Source organism: Etheostoma spectabile, chromosome 12, assembly GCF_008692095.1.
Source record: "Etheostoma spectabile isolate EspeVRDwgs_2016 chromosome 12, UIUC_Espe_1.0, whole genome shotgun sequence".
In the NCBI taxonomy this organism is placed as follows: Eukaryota; Metazoa; Chordata; class Actinopteri; order Perciformes; family Percidae; genus Etheostoma; species Etheostoma spectabile.
Genome location: NC_045744.1, coordinates 12,283,309 through 12,299,077, shown reverse-complemented (window position 1 = coordinate 12,299,077; position 15,769 = coordinate 12,283,309). Strand labels below are relative to the sequence as shown.

At 43.4% G+C, this 15,769-nt stretch overlaps 1 protein-coding gene across 1 annotated transcript in view; it reads left to right on the top strand.

Moving 5' to 3' along the window:
• Window positions 1-15,769, top strand: part of LOC116699251 (macrophage mannose receptor 1-like) — a 33,962-nt gene continuing 18,193 nt past the window's right edge. The window contains 11 exon segments of the mRNA XM_032531757.1: window positions 1-271; window positions 467-823; window positions 1,595-1,756; window positions 3,887-4,042; window positions 4,233-4,343; window positions 5,421-5,558; window positions 5,669-5,848; window positions 12,898-13,052; window positions 13,382-13,495; window positions 15,294-15,409; window positions 15,560-15,708. Coding sequence (XP_032387648.1) covers window positions 208-271; window positions 467-823; window positions 1,595-1,756; window positions 3,887-4,042; window positions 4,233-4,343; window positions 5,421-5,558; window positions 5,669-5,848; window positions 12,898-13,052; window positions 13,382-13,495; window positions 15,294-15,409; window positions 15,560-15,708 — 1,702 coding nt within the window. The 5' untranslated portion in view covers window positions 1-207.

Genomic DNA, 15,769 nt, shown 5'->3' with positions numbered 1-15,769 from the left:
GTATTACAATGAAACCGTATAAACATCCAAATCTTGGTTCCGTTTTTTTAAATCTGGTATAAGTCGGAAGAGAAATGTTGACAAGATAGGATGGGTCAGTACTATTAAGATTGACTTTTGACAATCATTCACACAACTCTTAAATCCTCTGCGAGAAATGCATGGATAAAGTCTTCAGCTGTGAGACATCTCAGACGAACACAAACAATGAAGATAACTTGTGCAGCCTTTGTGCTTTTCATCCAAATATTACAATGTTTGGCTTCAGATGGTAGAGTATTCAAACTTTTAATTTGAGTTTTTTGTGAGGTTGTTTAGATGTGCACTATACTCAATTCTGTGTATTCAGTTAATAAATCTTAGTTATATTATCCAAATCATTTTAAAAATGTAATTAGACACGAGTAAAACATCCCCAGTGATGAACTGTGCAAATATTGAAAAGTGTGTAATTCTTTCAATACAGATTCACCATTTCAACTAACCAACAAAGACACTGGTTTTTGTTTGGTTAAAACAAATAGTAACTGCAATGACCTACGCTGGACAACTGGTGACCGACTTCTTGTTCTACAAAGGATAAAGTGCCTGGGAGTCCAGGGGAAAAGTGTGGGAAGTGAAATAAGCCTCTACGATTGTGATGAAACCAGCGACCTCCAAAAGTGGGAATGCAAGAATGGAACAGTGCTCGCCCTCAAAGACCAAGAGCTTTACATTGAGCTCACTGCAGATAACACAGCAGTTCTCTCCAAAACAATAGGACCCAATAACCACCTCACTATTTCAGGGACCTCCAGTGGTGCTTGTACAAGAACATACAGAGGTATAGTATAAAACGGTGTTGTTTACACTAAATCACAACCATTTTCATAGAATTTTCAAGTAAGAAATGTAATGATGAAGACAACAGTTTCAGATATTATGTTTTTAGAGAGATGATGAGGTAATGTTAAACATTACATTTACATGTTCACTTTATCCAACATGAGGTCAAACTGGTAAACAGCTACCCGTGCATTGCTATTTACTTATTAAAGCTTTGGTGCATAACTTTTTTTAATTATTATTAATGAACATATGTTACATTCAAGCCATTGCCAAATGAGTTGATACAAATCTAATATCAGCCTCACAAAACTCTCTCTGTATTTCTCAGTATGGCTATGTTCAGAAGATTGTGTCCTCCGGTGACTTTCCCGCACAGAAACTTGAGTGAAGATAATTACAGTACCTCTTCTGAAGAGTACATCAATGTTTTTTTTAATTCTCAGTGTCCTCCTTGGCGACTAGAAAATGTGTGAAGGAGGGGTGGGGGTAAAGCGCGATCACGGAAGGCTTGTATCATGTGGATGCAACAACAACGGTGCTGTCATTACTAAGAATTTCTCATAGGGCGACAGAAACTATGCACTATAGCTTTAAGTACTTTATTCAAAATGTGGTTAAAATAAAACTGACATTATCTCAGAATTGTATTCAGCATTTAAAGGAGAATTTAGTGTCATGTTTTGAAGTTGTTTGTTGTATGTTGTACAACACTGCAGACCACAGACACTCTGAAACTAATCTTTGTTTTGTTCTTATCACCCCTTAGAACTTTATGCCATTGGTGGAAATGCTGCTGGACTGCCGTGCATGTTTCCTTTCCAGTACAAAGACAAATGGTACTCAGACTGCACTACAGTCAGACAGGATCTTTGGTGTGCAGTTGAGACAAAATATCAGAGTGAACGCTGGGGCTACTGCCCAGTTACTTGTGAGTACTGTATTTCAAAAGTCAGTCATGAAATCTTTCAGAAGCCAGTATTGCAAATGTAACTACATAGTATACCGTTAAAAAACAAACAAAATTAAAGTAAAAAAAATATTTAGTCAAGCTAAACTTAACTGACAGTTACTAGCCTTACTGTACCATATTAGCCATTATTATTGTTCAAGCTGCTATCATCTCAATCAATATGTATCTTTTTTCTACTTCAAATTTTAAAAACATCACTGTTAAACTGAAGTGCCATGAGTAGAGAGGATCCAGACACTTGAAAAAAAGTTATTCTTGTAAACTGTCTATTTTGAGAAACTAGAATTATGGCCTTGCGGTTGTATGCCTCTGTCAACCAGTCGTTGCAGTAAGTTGCCGTTCACATCTATGTCTGTCCAGACTTATAATGTAAGTGATTGATTCCAGTGAGAAACATGCTGTCTTCCCTTGGAGACTATTTTTAAAGAGGAGAAGTACAGAGAATTGATAGAGAGCTTTGTCACATGGGGACAAGAAACAGCTGAATTCAGCTTCAGCAAAACCAATGAGCTTGTGGTTGACAACCAGCGGAACAGAACATTAAGTTGTGGCCATGACAGTAGACAGCGCTTTAAATATTAAGGATAGGAATCCCCAGTGGCTCTCTGACAATATTATCATGATAATTATGTCACTATACAGTATTAGTGTAATTTTAAACATATTGTGATATTCTGCGATATATTGCTATTTATTACTTTTTTCAACTTTAAATTATGTACCCTAAGAAAAACTTTGTCAACATATGTTTCATCTAAAAAGATAAATTTGCACCATCTAGTAGGGCAGCTTGATTGTGTAAAAAAAATTATCATCCCGATTATTTTGGTCAATATTGAACACAATTACTCATTAACCTTTGGATATAATGGATTGTGTATAATATTTTAGTGTCCTTTCTCTCACAGAAAGAGTCTGTATTAGAATAAATTGTGTTTTAATACTGTGAGTTGGCTCAGCTTTTACAGATGTCACACATAACTTCACACAGCTAATGAACAATTCCAGATACATAACACAATATTGCATCACACGTCACATTTCAGTCATTATGACCACTACTAGCCTACTGTTACTAAAAATTGTGCTAAAATATGAACATTAATGTTGCCCTCAGTGGGCTTATTTACTAGCTACCTAAGGAAAGATCCAGTACGTAGACAGGTACCTTAGAATAACGTTCTGTAACTCATGTTGACTCACTTTACATACAGTTTAACAAAACTGTATGTATATGCTGAACAATGCTGAGGGAACATTACTATTATGTTTTTCATGTTGGTTTTGAGCAGTAGGCCTATGCACCCAGCTGGAAAAAGTTTGAAACAGTAAGGTAATACAGCATGTTGGGGGAATACAACATCTACTACAGCGGGGAGGCTGGGACCGCAGGGTTAGCTACCGTTAACTTTTCCCAGACAACAAAGTTGGTTTTGCCTTTTTTTGCTCACCAAACACTGCTGTGGCTGCGGAGGGGGCGGATGTGCAGGTGCGGATGTGCGCATACACAAAACAAAATTAATAGTGTTCTTGCAAAACAGAACATGGCAAAATAATCTTTTTTTCTCAATTATACTATTTTGGTGATCGATTGGGGAGCCAAATCGAAACTGAAATCGCAATACAATTAATTGCACAGCCCTACCATCTAGTGGACGGAAAAAACATTTTTCACCCACCCCTATCAAATAACAAAGTTGCTGCAATAAAGCTACAAATTCTAAAACGATCCCAATTGAAAGGTTTGATCCCTGGCTCTGCATTCCCACATTGAAGTGTGCTTGGCCTGCGTCATCAGTGTGTCAATGTGTGTGAATGTTTATCTGATGACCAAGTTTACTATGTACGCGCATTTGTCGACCACGTTGCTGCTCTCTCCCACTCACTGAACAGTCAGTCCATAGAGCCACTGCACATTCACTGAGACATATACCTACAGGCATCAATTAATTTAGGGCCTACTACCGCTAGTTTACAGTTAAGTCAACCCCTGTTCATTTAATAAAGACAAAACAACTTTAGGTTATAAGGAGAAAACGTTGTACTTTGTGGAAACATAACCTATCCATATTTTGTATACATTCATAGCAAAAGAAGGCTGGACTATACACCCAACAACAGGAGCGTATTACCAGCTCAACACACAGGCAGCGCTGACTTGGCCCCAGGCTGAAGCCAGCTGTAAACAGCAGGGGTCCTCCCTGCTTAGTATCACCGATCCTCACCAGCAGGCTTACGTCACAGGTAACAGGGATTCTATACAAGAGCATGCATCAGGGTACATACAATAATTAGCTATTTGTTTTTCTATTAATGAATTTGATTTATAATAGTACTTATAATGAATAAGATTATTTTTTTATACATTTTTAAATGCATGACAGAAGGGAAAGACTCATTAATTTGTCATTTTTGTTTCCCATGTCCCCAACAGCACTGCTAGGTACAGGGGGCAATAAGCTTTGGACGGGGCTAATCCTGGAACCAGAACATGGCTGGAAATGGTCTAATGGGAGGCCTTTTCGCTATCTGAAATGGGACTCAGGTACAGGGTTTGACAGTAACGGTTGCCAGGTTGCTCTTGGCAACCAGATTGAGTCAATTGGTAACCATTTTGTGGGTCCCTGCGCCAGGCGCAAGGTTCAGAAGGGTTGGACTTAGTGTCTTAATTAAAAGGTGTGTTACGGGCCTAAAATGCAATAAACCAACCAGAGTGTCATCTCCCATTCCCTTTAAAAGAATTGCTATTATGATGGAGGATTTGCTAAGTAGGAAGGAGAGATTTTCAGGAGAAGAAACTGGTCTGCTGTAGGAGTGCGAGTAGATCATATCATACTATTTCATATTGTAATTTTTTTTTTTTTAGCTTTTGCATGTTTGTGTGCTGCTTCGCGTCTCAGCATATAGTGTGTTCACTGTGCATGAGCCAAGTTGTATTTTACTAATGCACTGTTAAAATAACAATGAAATGCTGCGTTTTTGACTTAAGACCAGGTTTTTGTTGGTCAATGATGCTGTCAGTTTCCACTACCTCAAGATAGCAATGTGCCTAGAATGCACCTGAACAAATGTCCCTGTAAGACCAGCACGCCGGTGCATTTGCTGTTTAAACAACGTGGGCACTGGATGGGAACTTGACAACTGTGTTTGTCTTAAACTAGCAAAGAAACTTGCATCAGGCTTTGCGCTGTGCCAGGTGCAAAATGGGGCCCTAGTAGCACGTCAGCACAAAATCTATTATCAGCAATCCTAAGAAATGAAGCGATCATTAGCACCCTGGCGAATGCATGCACATGCCAAAAATAGTACTGTTTTGGTACTGTATTCGAAACCGCTCTCTTACTTCATTTTGGAAGACCAGCACAGCTCGGTTGCAACTCATCTAGAGATTCGGCGGTTTTGGCACACCAGCAGCCGGTGTAACACAATCACCATGTAGGGATGTAGCAACTAGCCGCCCCTGCTGCTGTACTGTGCATGCAGGAACATGCGATTTATAGTTAGATACATACAGAAACTGAAATTTGAGTGTGCAATACTATAAAACTGCAAGAAATCTGAGAGCTGACATGAGGCTGTTTGCAAAACCAATATGTCAAACATAATCATCATCTTGTTTTAGGACATCCACTTCCTGATCCGGGACAAAACTGTGCAATTGTTGATCCTGCTGTACAGTACTCTTGGCAAAGTTCAACTTGCAGCAAAAAACTCGGGTACATTTGCTACAGTGAAGTGGCCGAGGTACTGCCGACTCAAGGTAAAGACAAAGATCTATTATATTCTAGTCCACCCATCCATTCAGAACCATATACTATAGCTATATTGTACATCCAACACATAATATGTCTCCTTTCTTCTCTTGTTCAGCTGTTGAGACAGCATTTTGTTCAAGCCCTTGGATTCCCTACAATGGCCACTGCTTCCACCTTAATCGTTCTCAGAAAACATGGTCTGTTGCTCAAAGAGAGTGTCGTAATGAAGGAGGGGACCTAGTCAGCATCCGTAATGTGGAGGATCAAAGCTTTGTCATCTCTCAACTTGGATACAGTACGTGAAAAAAAAAATAATGCTTTAAGTTTAGCTATAAGTAAGAAAACCTTAGTTACAACAAAAAACACCCCTTTAAAGGAGAATTCTGGTCGATTTCAACTCGTAGTTCTGCTGTTTGTAAATTTGGAGTGCTGTCAGTAGAGAGAAAAATTTAAAAAATCTGTGCTGCCTACACCGTGTTATCCTCCTGCTAGAGTTAGCACCCAGACTTAAACAGGGCAAGTTCTATTTCGTATAGGCTTCGCCCTCTAAGGGCTACGCTATTGGGTTTATCCCTTCGCGCATGCGCAGTCGTGAAGATTTTCTTTCCCGCCCTAGCGTCCAGCTCGGGCCTCAACTACGTCCGCATTTACTGCATATATACAGAGCGGACCCGTTGTTCGACTCCCACTTTTTCTTCAACTTCGCAGTATGAAGTCAAGCTCAAGACCTTCCGCCGGTGCCCGTGTCTGCCCCTCCTGCCGGACCGGCTACATCCTTCCGCCGGACCTCCACCCCCGTTGCGAGGCCTGCCTGGGTGCCGTTCACGCCGGCCAGGCTCTCACCCGCCACGCCTCCTGCCAGTTTTGCGCCCGCCTGTCGTCTAAAGAGCTAACTCGACGGGCGGAAGCTTTTCTGGTTTGCCAGGCTGGCGGGGACGGAGACGGCAGCTGGGCAGACAGACAGGAATCCGGCGGCACCTTGGAGATGAGCGTCCTCCCACGGGGGACGACGACGCTTGTCCACCCACCTCCCCACGGCGATGCCGGCGGGGCGGGGGTCGGGTTAACCCAGTGACCGCTCCCGCCCCACAGGGCGGCGCCCGCCACTGCCCTTTCAAAAGCCCTACCAGGGGGCTGGCGACGGATCACCGTCTCCCCCGCGGAGGGGCTCTGCGCTCCCTGCTTGCCATTTCTTGAACAACCTCAAAAATTGCTCGCCCATGTCAGAGTGCACGGGGCATGGATTGCTGACACCATGGACTCGTGGTTTAAACTGATAACCGGGGTTACCACTCCTTTTCGCCTCCCCCCCCCCCCCCCCCCTTTCGCGGGTTTTTTTGGGGGCCCGGTTTTCCCCCCGCAGAGTCAGACGAAATGATTCAGAGTTAAAGGGGTTTTCTGGCCGAGCTATTTCCCGCTCCCCCCGGGGGGAGGAAAAAGGGTTTTTCTCTCGCTTTTTCCCCCCCCCAAAAAGTCAGGAGGACTGCCCCCTCCTCGCCTGTCAAATTTTAAACCGTAGTCATGGAGCCCCCCCTTCCACATCTCCCTCAGGCACTGTTGGAAGTGTGCGCCCCAACGAATTTTTTACCCGTTCTGAAACCTTACTTTCCATCCAAATCTCCCAGGCACAGGAAAATTCCTGCGTTTTTCTCCTTCCAGGGGCCCGTTTCCAGTAACCCGGCTCCGTTCGGATATCCACCCCCCCACCTTTTCCAGTCATGGAAACGGCGCTCCACCTCTACGGGAGGGGGCATCAAGTCCTCTTTTTTTGGACTCTCTCATTCTAGCCCCCCCCGGGAGGGCCGCTGCACCAGGGGGGTTTCTGCACCCCTACAACGCGGGGTTTTGCCAAAAATGAAGAAAGCCCCTCGTCCCCGCACAATCGATAGTTTATCGGGGCTAGACAGACTCGATCAGCGGGGAAGCCGGGTGCCACCGGGCGGAAAGCCCGACTTCTCTTTGTCCCCTTCGGCCGCGCCCAGTGCCCGCTGTCATTATGCGGCTTTTGGGGGCTATGCCCGGGGGGGCACACACGGGGGCCCCCCGGGGCCCCTCCCCACGGGAAAATCCAAGGTGGTTTCACCGCCAGGGGCTCACCCCCCTTCGCCCCCAAATGCGAATACTGTCCTCCCTCTTTTTCCCCCCCTCAACCTGGCAACTGGGGAGTCCCCAAACCCCGTCTTCCGGGTTCCCCCGGGGAAGGGGGACTCATATTACGGTGTACACGACCTCCCTCACTGGGTGGGGGGGAATGTGCGAGCACGGTGGTTGGGGGGGGCCGGCCTCCTCCCCCCCCCCCCACATAAACTGCCTGGGCGTCCAGTGTTGAGGGTTTGAAAAACTTTTTACCGTGGGGACGGGAGGGTTTGTAGTCGGGCGACAACTCACGGCGGCGGGATTCTAAACCCCAGGGGGGCATACCCCAGCCCGGGTTTAGAAAAAGCCCGACGCCTCCTTTGGGCGCACAGCCCCTCTGTCTCTCAAAACTTTTATATCCCCCCGGGTTTTAAAACCCGGAGCCCCCATTGAAATTCGGGGGGGGCCCCCCCCCACAACGATGGGGAATTTAATCCCCCTTCGTTCAAAATTAGAGCGGTTCGGGGGGCGGGGGTGGGGTCTGTTCCTTACGGAAAAACACACAGTGCACACTGGGTTCCCTTGCCGCGGACAACCCTCCCCCCGGGGTAGACCCTTCTCCCCCAAACCCCGGCCCAAAACCCTCCTATATCTTTTCCCCCCCGGTCCCCCTCCCCTCGCCCCCCGAAACGCGTCCAGAGGAGGGCTGTTTTTGTTTTTGGGGGCACCGGGGCGCACGGCGCGTCCTTTCCCAACCCTCTTTACGCTGTGGGTCCCCCCCGGCAATTTCCCTGGGGGAGAGACGCACTACGCACTGAAAGGTGCGCTGTCACCCCCAGTGATAAAACAAGACGTGGGGCTGGTTGCTGGGGGAGCGCTTACGAGATTGGCTTGCCCCCCCGTGGTACGCCTACCAGGGCTCCAGAGCCCCCTCTACCCAAACAGGCTACGCAGGCCTGGTCTGCCTTCCGCGCTGTGCCAGAGGGACCAGACCCCCAAAACGTGTCCCCTACCTCTCGTGCTGACTACCTACAAAATCTGGGGATAGATTTTGGCTCCATCTACAGCAAACAACCGCGCCATCCATCCGTCACGAAGGTTTCGGTGAGAGGGCAGTTTTTTTTCGCATCCCCCGGGGAAAAATTTTTCCCGAAAGGGGGGTTTGGCGTCAAAAACCGCTTTCGGGCCCCCCCCCCCCCCAATGGGGCCTAGCTTGGTGCTGGGCTCGGACCCCCCTTTTGGGCCCCTTTACCCCGGCTTCGCTCAAATGCTTCGTTAAACAGCCTTCTCCTGCCTAACTCGGGCCAAAGAGTGAGGATTTTTTGTGCACTGTCTTTTTCCGTCCTGCCTCTCCTTAGGGGACGGAGCGCAGCCCCTTTCACCAAAACCCCCTTACACCGAGACTTTAACTATTCTTTTCGGGCAAAGGGGGTTTTTCCCTCGAGGGTTTTTTTTTCCCCCCACCTCACGCTAACGTGCGGAGGAGGCTCCCCACCGGTTGTGTCCGGTGCGCGCTCTGTCACATACATTTACGCACGGCAATATCAGAAAACTCAGCAGCTGTTTGTGTATTATAGAGAACACTCCCAGGATCAGCCCTCTCAAAACAGCGTCTGTCTCACTGGCTGTGCGAGGCTAATTACCCAGGCTTATAGCTCGGAGGGAAAGAGCCCCCCCAAGACATTCGGGGTCCTCTACGAGGGCTCTGTCGGCGTCTGCGGCTCTATTTAAAGGCATGGCAGTAGCCGACATTTGCGCGCAGCCTCCTGGGCTCCCCGTGCCCCTTCATCCGCTTTATATCTGCGAGATATGTCTGAATCTTCCATGTCTCACTGCGGTTTTTGTCCACAGTCAGTGACGCGTAATGCCGTGCTGAATGTGCAAAAAAAAAAAAAGCGATGCCTTGATTGTTGCCAATCTCCTTCACACCTAGTGCTGAATGACCCTGCTCTGCTGTCTCACCTCTCCTTACCTGGGGTATTTCTTGTGAGACCAGTTTTTATCTCATACATTGTCATAATCATGTTGCCATGCACGAGGTAATCATGTCTCTCCGTTGCATGCGCGACAGGATCAATCACGCTTAACCCCCATTATCATTGTACTACGCATCATATTGCGGGCCACATGAACCTTTCCGGCCACGCCATTGGCAGGCAGCTTTGTCAGAAGAATGACTCCTGACTAGCCTCTGTACATTGTTGCTGGGGCAATGTGGGTATGTTCGGTCTTGTGGACCTTGTGCCGCAGGTGGCATTGACTACATCAGCTTCGCCCTAACCCAATAGCGTAGCCCTTAGAGGGCGAAGCCTATACGAAATAGAACGTTAGTTACTTTGGTAACTCCAGATTCTATTAGTATAGGCGTAGCCCTCTAAGGTCCGGGCCACCTGCTCCTAGAACATTAGTTGAAGAAAAGCTGATGTTTTGGGAGTCGAACAACGGGTCCGCTCTGTATATATGCAGTAAATGCGGACGTAGTTGAGGCCCGAGCTGGACGCTAGGGCGGGAAAGAAAATCTTCACGACTGCGCATGCGCGAAGGGATAAACCCAATAGCGTAGCCCTTAGAGGGCTACGCCTATACTAATAGAATCTGGAGTTACCAAAGTAACTAACGTTTTAAATATTTAATTGTAGTCTCAACGCAGGAACTAAACAGAGCTGAAATAGCAGAACTTTAATGCTTTTCTGTCACATCTACTGCAGTCAGATTCACTGTGTTCACTCCAGGCACGGCGCCAGGATTTCAGTTTTGGATGGGCCGGACCAATTTTGGGTGGACCTTAAATTAAAACATGATATCAAATCCCTGTTTAACCTAATACAAATGACTAATATACTGTTAAATTATCTGTGGTAACATAATAGAGATTTCAATAGCTTGATGCTCTTTAAATATGTTGTAAAAAAACATTGTACAAACGTTTGGTTGTATAGGACGACCCTATCCGCCACCGCTCTCCTTGGTTCTGCCCAGAGAGGAGCGCTTTGGAATCTCCATTACGCACCGTACCTGGCTGCGCTATTACGCAAAGCTCCATAGACCTAAGACTGGAACAGTGGTCAGGCATTTAATATTTCCCCAAAACATAATTTAGTTCTGCTCGTATAACAAGAGGCCGAAGATTTCACAATTCTGTTTAATTGTTTTTAAGTTTTCAACACTACAAATCAACAACACCTCCCGACAGTTTCATTCAATACTCGGGCACAGGACTTGTTCATTGACGTCATCTGTCGTGTAAAACGAGACTCAAGTTATTTCCGAAAGAGACAAACTGTTACTTTAGTGTGATTCATGTTATAACCATATTTAACAAAAGGAAATAAATCACATTAACAACAACACAGCGCCGATAACAAGGGGAACCCAGGAGGGAAAAAGAACAGTAACAAGCTATGTAGAAATATAATGCTCCTGTAGATTTGTAACGGGTTATGAATCGATTATTTTAATATATCTCAATACAGACAGAGTAGACTTCACATACCTTACTCTTATCCCTCGTGGTACACAATTAAACTCGCTAAAAAGGCCTGGAAGAAGCGAACAAGGAACGACTCATTTCCTCTTTACTCTCTGCTATGTTACTAACTTTCAACATGTAGCCTACGAATTCATCGCATGTTTTAGGTCGCCTCGCACACACACACACTGACACAAATTACAGCAGTAGTCGGCGGGTTTGCTCTTTAAAATGTCGATGATATCATCAAAGTCAAGAGTTACTGTAAGCTCTCGTATGTCAACAGACATACAGAGACATAAGGCGAGACGTAAGCATGGTGCTCCTGTTTGGTGTTTTAATCCGATTGACATTGGAAAAGACGCGTTCAACTGTACAGGACGTCATCGGCAGTGTTCTCAGAGCTTTTAGGAAAGCATGGATATTTGGGAAAACGTCCTCATTGACCAGCTGGTGTCATTTGTATGAAGGCTAGGAGACATCAGGACTGCTGATGGTGTCATTAGTCTGAAGGCTAGGAGACATCAGGACTGCTGCAGATGCCATGAGGCCAGAGGTGTCACTGTGGAATCGAGTGTTCAGTTCACTAAGCTGGCAGTCTATCGCGTTGGAAATGTTGCGCAGATCACTGTCACTTTAACAGACAAACAACTTTTTTTTTAAATTAAGTTAAAAACTACTTAAGATTTAGACTAATTTAGAACAAATTATGAGATAATTTTACACTTTTTAATAATTCTTTATAATTAAATATATTATTTTCTTTCTTTTTTTATGAAAATTTGTGGGTGGGCCTGTTGAAAAGTGGGTGGGCCTGACGGGCCTGGTTCACTCAGAAGGAATAACTGCACATGGGTAGGCACTTGTAATGACATTTTGAACATGTTTAGAGGCTATAAACACGTTTTAAACTTGCCCTGTTTAAGCCTGTTGGGTGCTAACGCTAGCAGGAGGATAACACGGTGTAGACAGCACTCCAAATTTACAAACAACAGAGCTACGAGTTGGAATCCACCGGAATTCTCCGTTATATACTCAGGCCTTTCTCTTAGCTTTTTAACTACCTCAAGTTGAATGTACAGTTTAAAATCATTCATTGTCATTGTTCATAATCCGTGCGCACGGTTTAATAAACATCTTTTGGAAATTGATCTCAATACCTTAATTCAAAATATTTAGGAAAATCCAACCTTTTAAGGACACCAATTTTCTATGTGAATGAATAATGTATTGTAAATAAATAAATGTTCTTCCTTAAAATACAAGGAGCAGATTAGCAAGAAAATATAAAAGAATCGGTGCTGTATACACTGTGTTATCCTCCTGCTAGAGTTAGCACCCAACAGGTTTTAACAGGGCAAGTTTTAAAAGTGTTTTTATTAAATTCAAAATGTCTTTACAAGTCCCTAGCCATGAGCAGTTATTCCTTGCGAGTGCACACAGTGAATCTGACTGCTGGAGATGTGACAGAAAGGCGTGTTTCCACTAGTGTGGAGTTCACCGGAAAACAGAAAATAAACAGAGTTACATGTACTGGTTGAATTAACACAACTTTTATGCCTTTCTGCTATGATAGGCTGCAGAATAACGTAGATAGACTTTCTTGTTGAAATTGAACAATACCAGCCAGCTGGTAGCCAAATGGTTGAAGAATGAGTCAGTGATCGGGAAGCATGAATGAACCAGTCAAGAAGGACATATGAATAAACACACAAATGTGCAGATGTTGGTTATTCACTAGTAACATATCAGGTTAACTGTTTTTGGAAAGATCTTGTTTTTTATGTTCATATCTGCAGCATCCACTGATGAGCTTTGGATTGGACTGAATGATAGGACAACAGAGGGGCTGTTTGACTGGATTGATCACTCAACTGTCAGTTTCACTAGCTGGGAATTTGGGAAACCGGCTGTCTCCACGGATATAAAAGACTGTGTTCTCATCAGGGGAGAGGTAAGGAGCATTATGTAGATATGGTGGACATATTAACTTTATGTACTGTATATGCACAGAACATACACTTAAACAAAAATGAGTGAAAGTGACATTAAATAATGCTCTGAAACCTGACCTATCAGGCAGCAAAAGGGCTCATTTTAAAAATGTACATATTTTAATTAACTCTACATGTGTTACATTGAATAGATTGTCTAGTATTTTCATATTGTACAGTTTTAAGACTTTAAATTTGGTTTTACATATGATTGACCAGTGCATTGCCTGTAGTTCCTTCCAGTACATCCAGTCTCCACAAATAAATATTTAACGGTACTTTGTTGCAGAATGGGAACTGGGCTGACCGTGCATGTGAGGAAAAACATGGCTCCATTTGCATGAAGATGAGTGCCTCAAAACCCACTGGAGATGAAGTCCAACAGGATTTAGGCTGCAAAACTGTGGGTTAAGTTTACTCTTTTTTTAAGTCTATTTCAACATAGTTCATGGCATGTTCATAAAATAATCCCCAAAGTTTAACTTGGGTGTAGTCCAAACACTTCAAGGCACGTCACCCAATTCAATACCCTCTTAAAGCTCAACAGAGCATTTTTTTTGTGTTTTGGTTGTCTCCAGCGCAGCAAAGATCTGGTAAATTCACGATACTCAACCTGCCCAGCAAGATAGCTGGTGAACAAATTCGGCAAGATAGCTGGTGAACACAGTGGAGAACCAAACAGATTAAGATTCAAATCTTAACTTCAAGAAACACATCAAGAAAATGAAAACTATACTATAAACTATAGAACTAGAGACACTATATAAAAACTATATAACTATATATTTATAAAATATAACGTGGCAAATTTTAGACAGATTAGATTGCCCCTCCCTATGGATGTAGCCAAAATATTTATGCATGCTTTATTTTTACACATACCTCATACTGTATCACCTGTTGGGGACAGGCCAGTGAATCTCTAGAAATACAATATAAGCAAGCTATAAAACTATAAAAATCCTTGATAAAAAGCTATGTCAGTACCACCATTGCAAGATCCTAGACAAACATATTTTTTTGAGTTTTGAAAATGTTTGACTCTTTTCAAAACTTGTGTTGCATGAGAGGCTGCACAATTAATCGCAATTGTATCGAAATTGCAATATGGACTAGTGCAATATCCAAAGGGGCGCAATATTTGTTAATGGCAAAATATGTGTTAAACCATCTGGTGCTGCAGAGATGTCCCGGCCTACAAATTGTATCCTACAGAGTTAAGAAAAAAATCTTTCTTTGGTACAGATCCTTGCAAAAATCACACTATAATCATTTTAATTTTTTTCAATATAAATAATTTTTTAATGAAAACGAGAATAATGATACAAAAAAAATGATTCACTCCAATACAGTAAGTCATATCGCAATTGCAATATCAGTCAAAATAACTGCAATTAGATAGAAGCGACAGAGGCATCAACGGGTTGCTGCGCTTTGGTGACGTTAAGGGGCCGCTATGTTGAATGTAAACAAGAAGTTGCTTGGTCGCTTCTCTATCACGATCTTACGATCACAATCTCTATCTAGCACACCAGGTAGATAAGCCGGTTTGAGATTGGTTCCTGCAAAATTGTGAACTGAAGCAGGAGAATTAAACGTGCAGGTTTCCAGACTCAGCTGCAGGGCAAAATCAAATGGCCAGCAGAGTTGGCAGGGTTTACCCAGTCTAGCCTTCCAGGGGACTGCAGGTGTAAATTAGCTTGTGGCTAACTCTGGTACAATGCCTCACATAGTAACATTTATGTTTACAATTGTACATGGTCCCTAATAAATAAAATAAAAACATTAAGTGACAGATATATGATATAGAGACCAAATAAACTGCTAAAAGGTGATTAAATATTACCCTTACATTAATAGATGGTTTCAACTGAATGCTAATGCCCCTCTTTACTCCTCCTACTAGGGTATAAAATATATCAACTGATTAATGTATTATTAAATTAAATGTTTAGCTTCATAATACTTTATAATTTAGGCCACTTTCATTTAGGCTATATTTATTTTATATAAAATACGTGATTGCTGTTATTACAGCATCTTTCAGCATAGATTTTTTGATAAGGCATAAGTTTGATTGCTTATTAGGTTGATGGGGTGTGTTGCTGTCTGTTTTTTCCTCTAGAAAATAATGAATCACTGTAAATTATGAAAAACCATACGATGTTTTTTCTTTACTTTTTTGTTTTTCTACAAGCCAGGGTTGGAGAAGACACGGCTCATACTGCTACTTTATAGGGATAGAGTCCAAAACTTTTGATGAAGCCAAAACTGAATGCGAGAGCTCAGATTCTTACTTAGCTGATGTTTCAAATGGGTAAGAACATTTCTTTCTACTCCAAATTTAAGTGTAATGCATTGTAATTTACGAACATGATTTTAACAGACAAAATCATATAAGGTTTTGTTGCTGTAAACATTTATGACACCAGAAATTTCACGATCCTAATAGTGTAAATATTTCCAGGGTGGATAATGCCTTCCTCGTCAGCTTGGTGGGGATGAGACCAGAGAAGTACTTCTGGCTAGGCCTCTCAAACCAGAAAGACATTGATCAGTTTGTGTGGACCAACACAGACTCAGTGAGGTTTACTCACTGGAACGCTGAAATGCCAGGTATGGATACACTTTAAACTCCATCTGTAAAAGCTGTACAAAAGTGGCCACACAACTGACA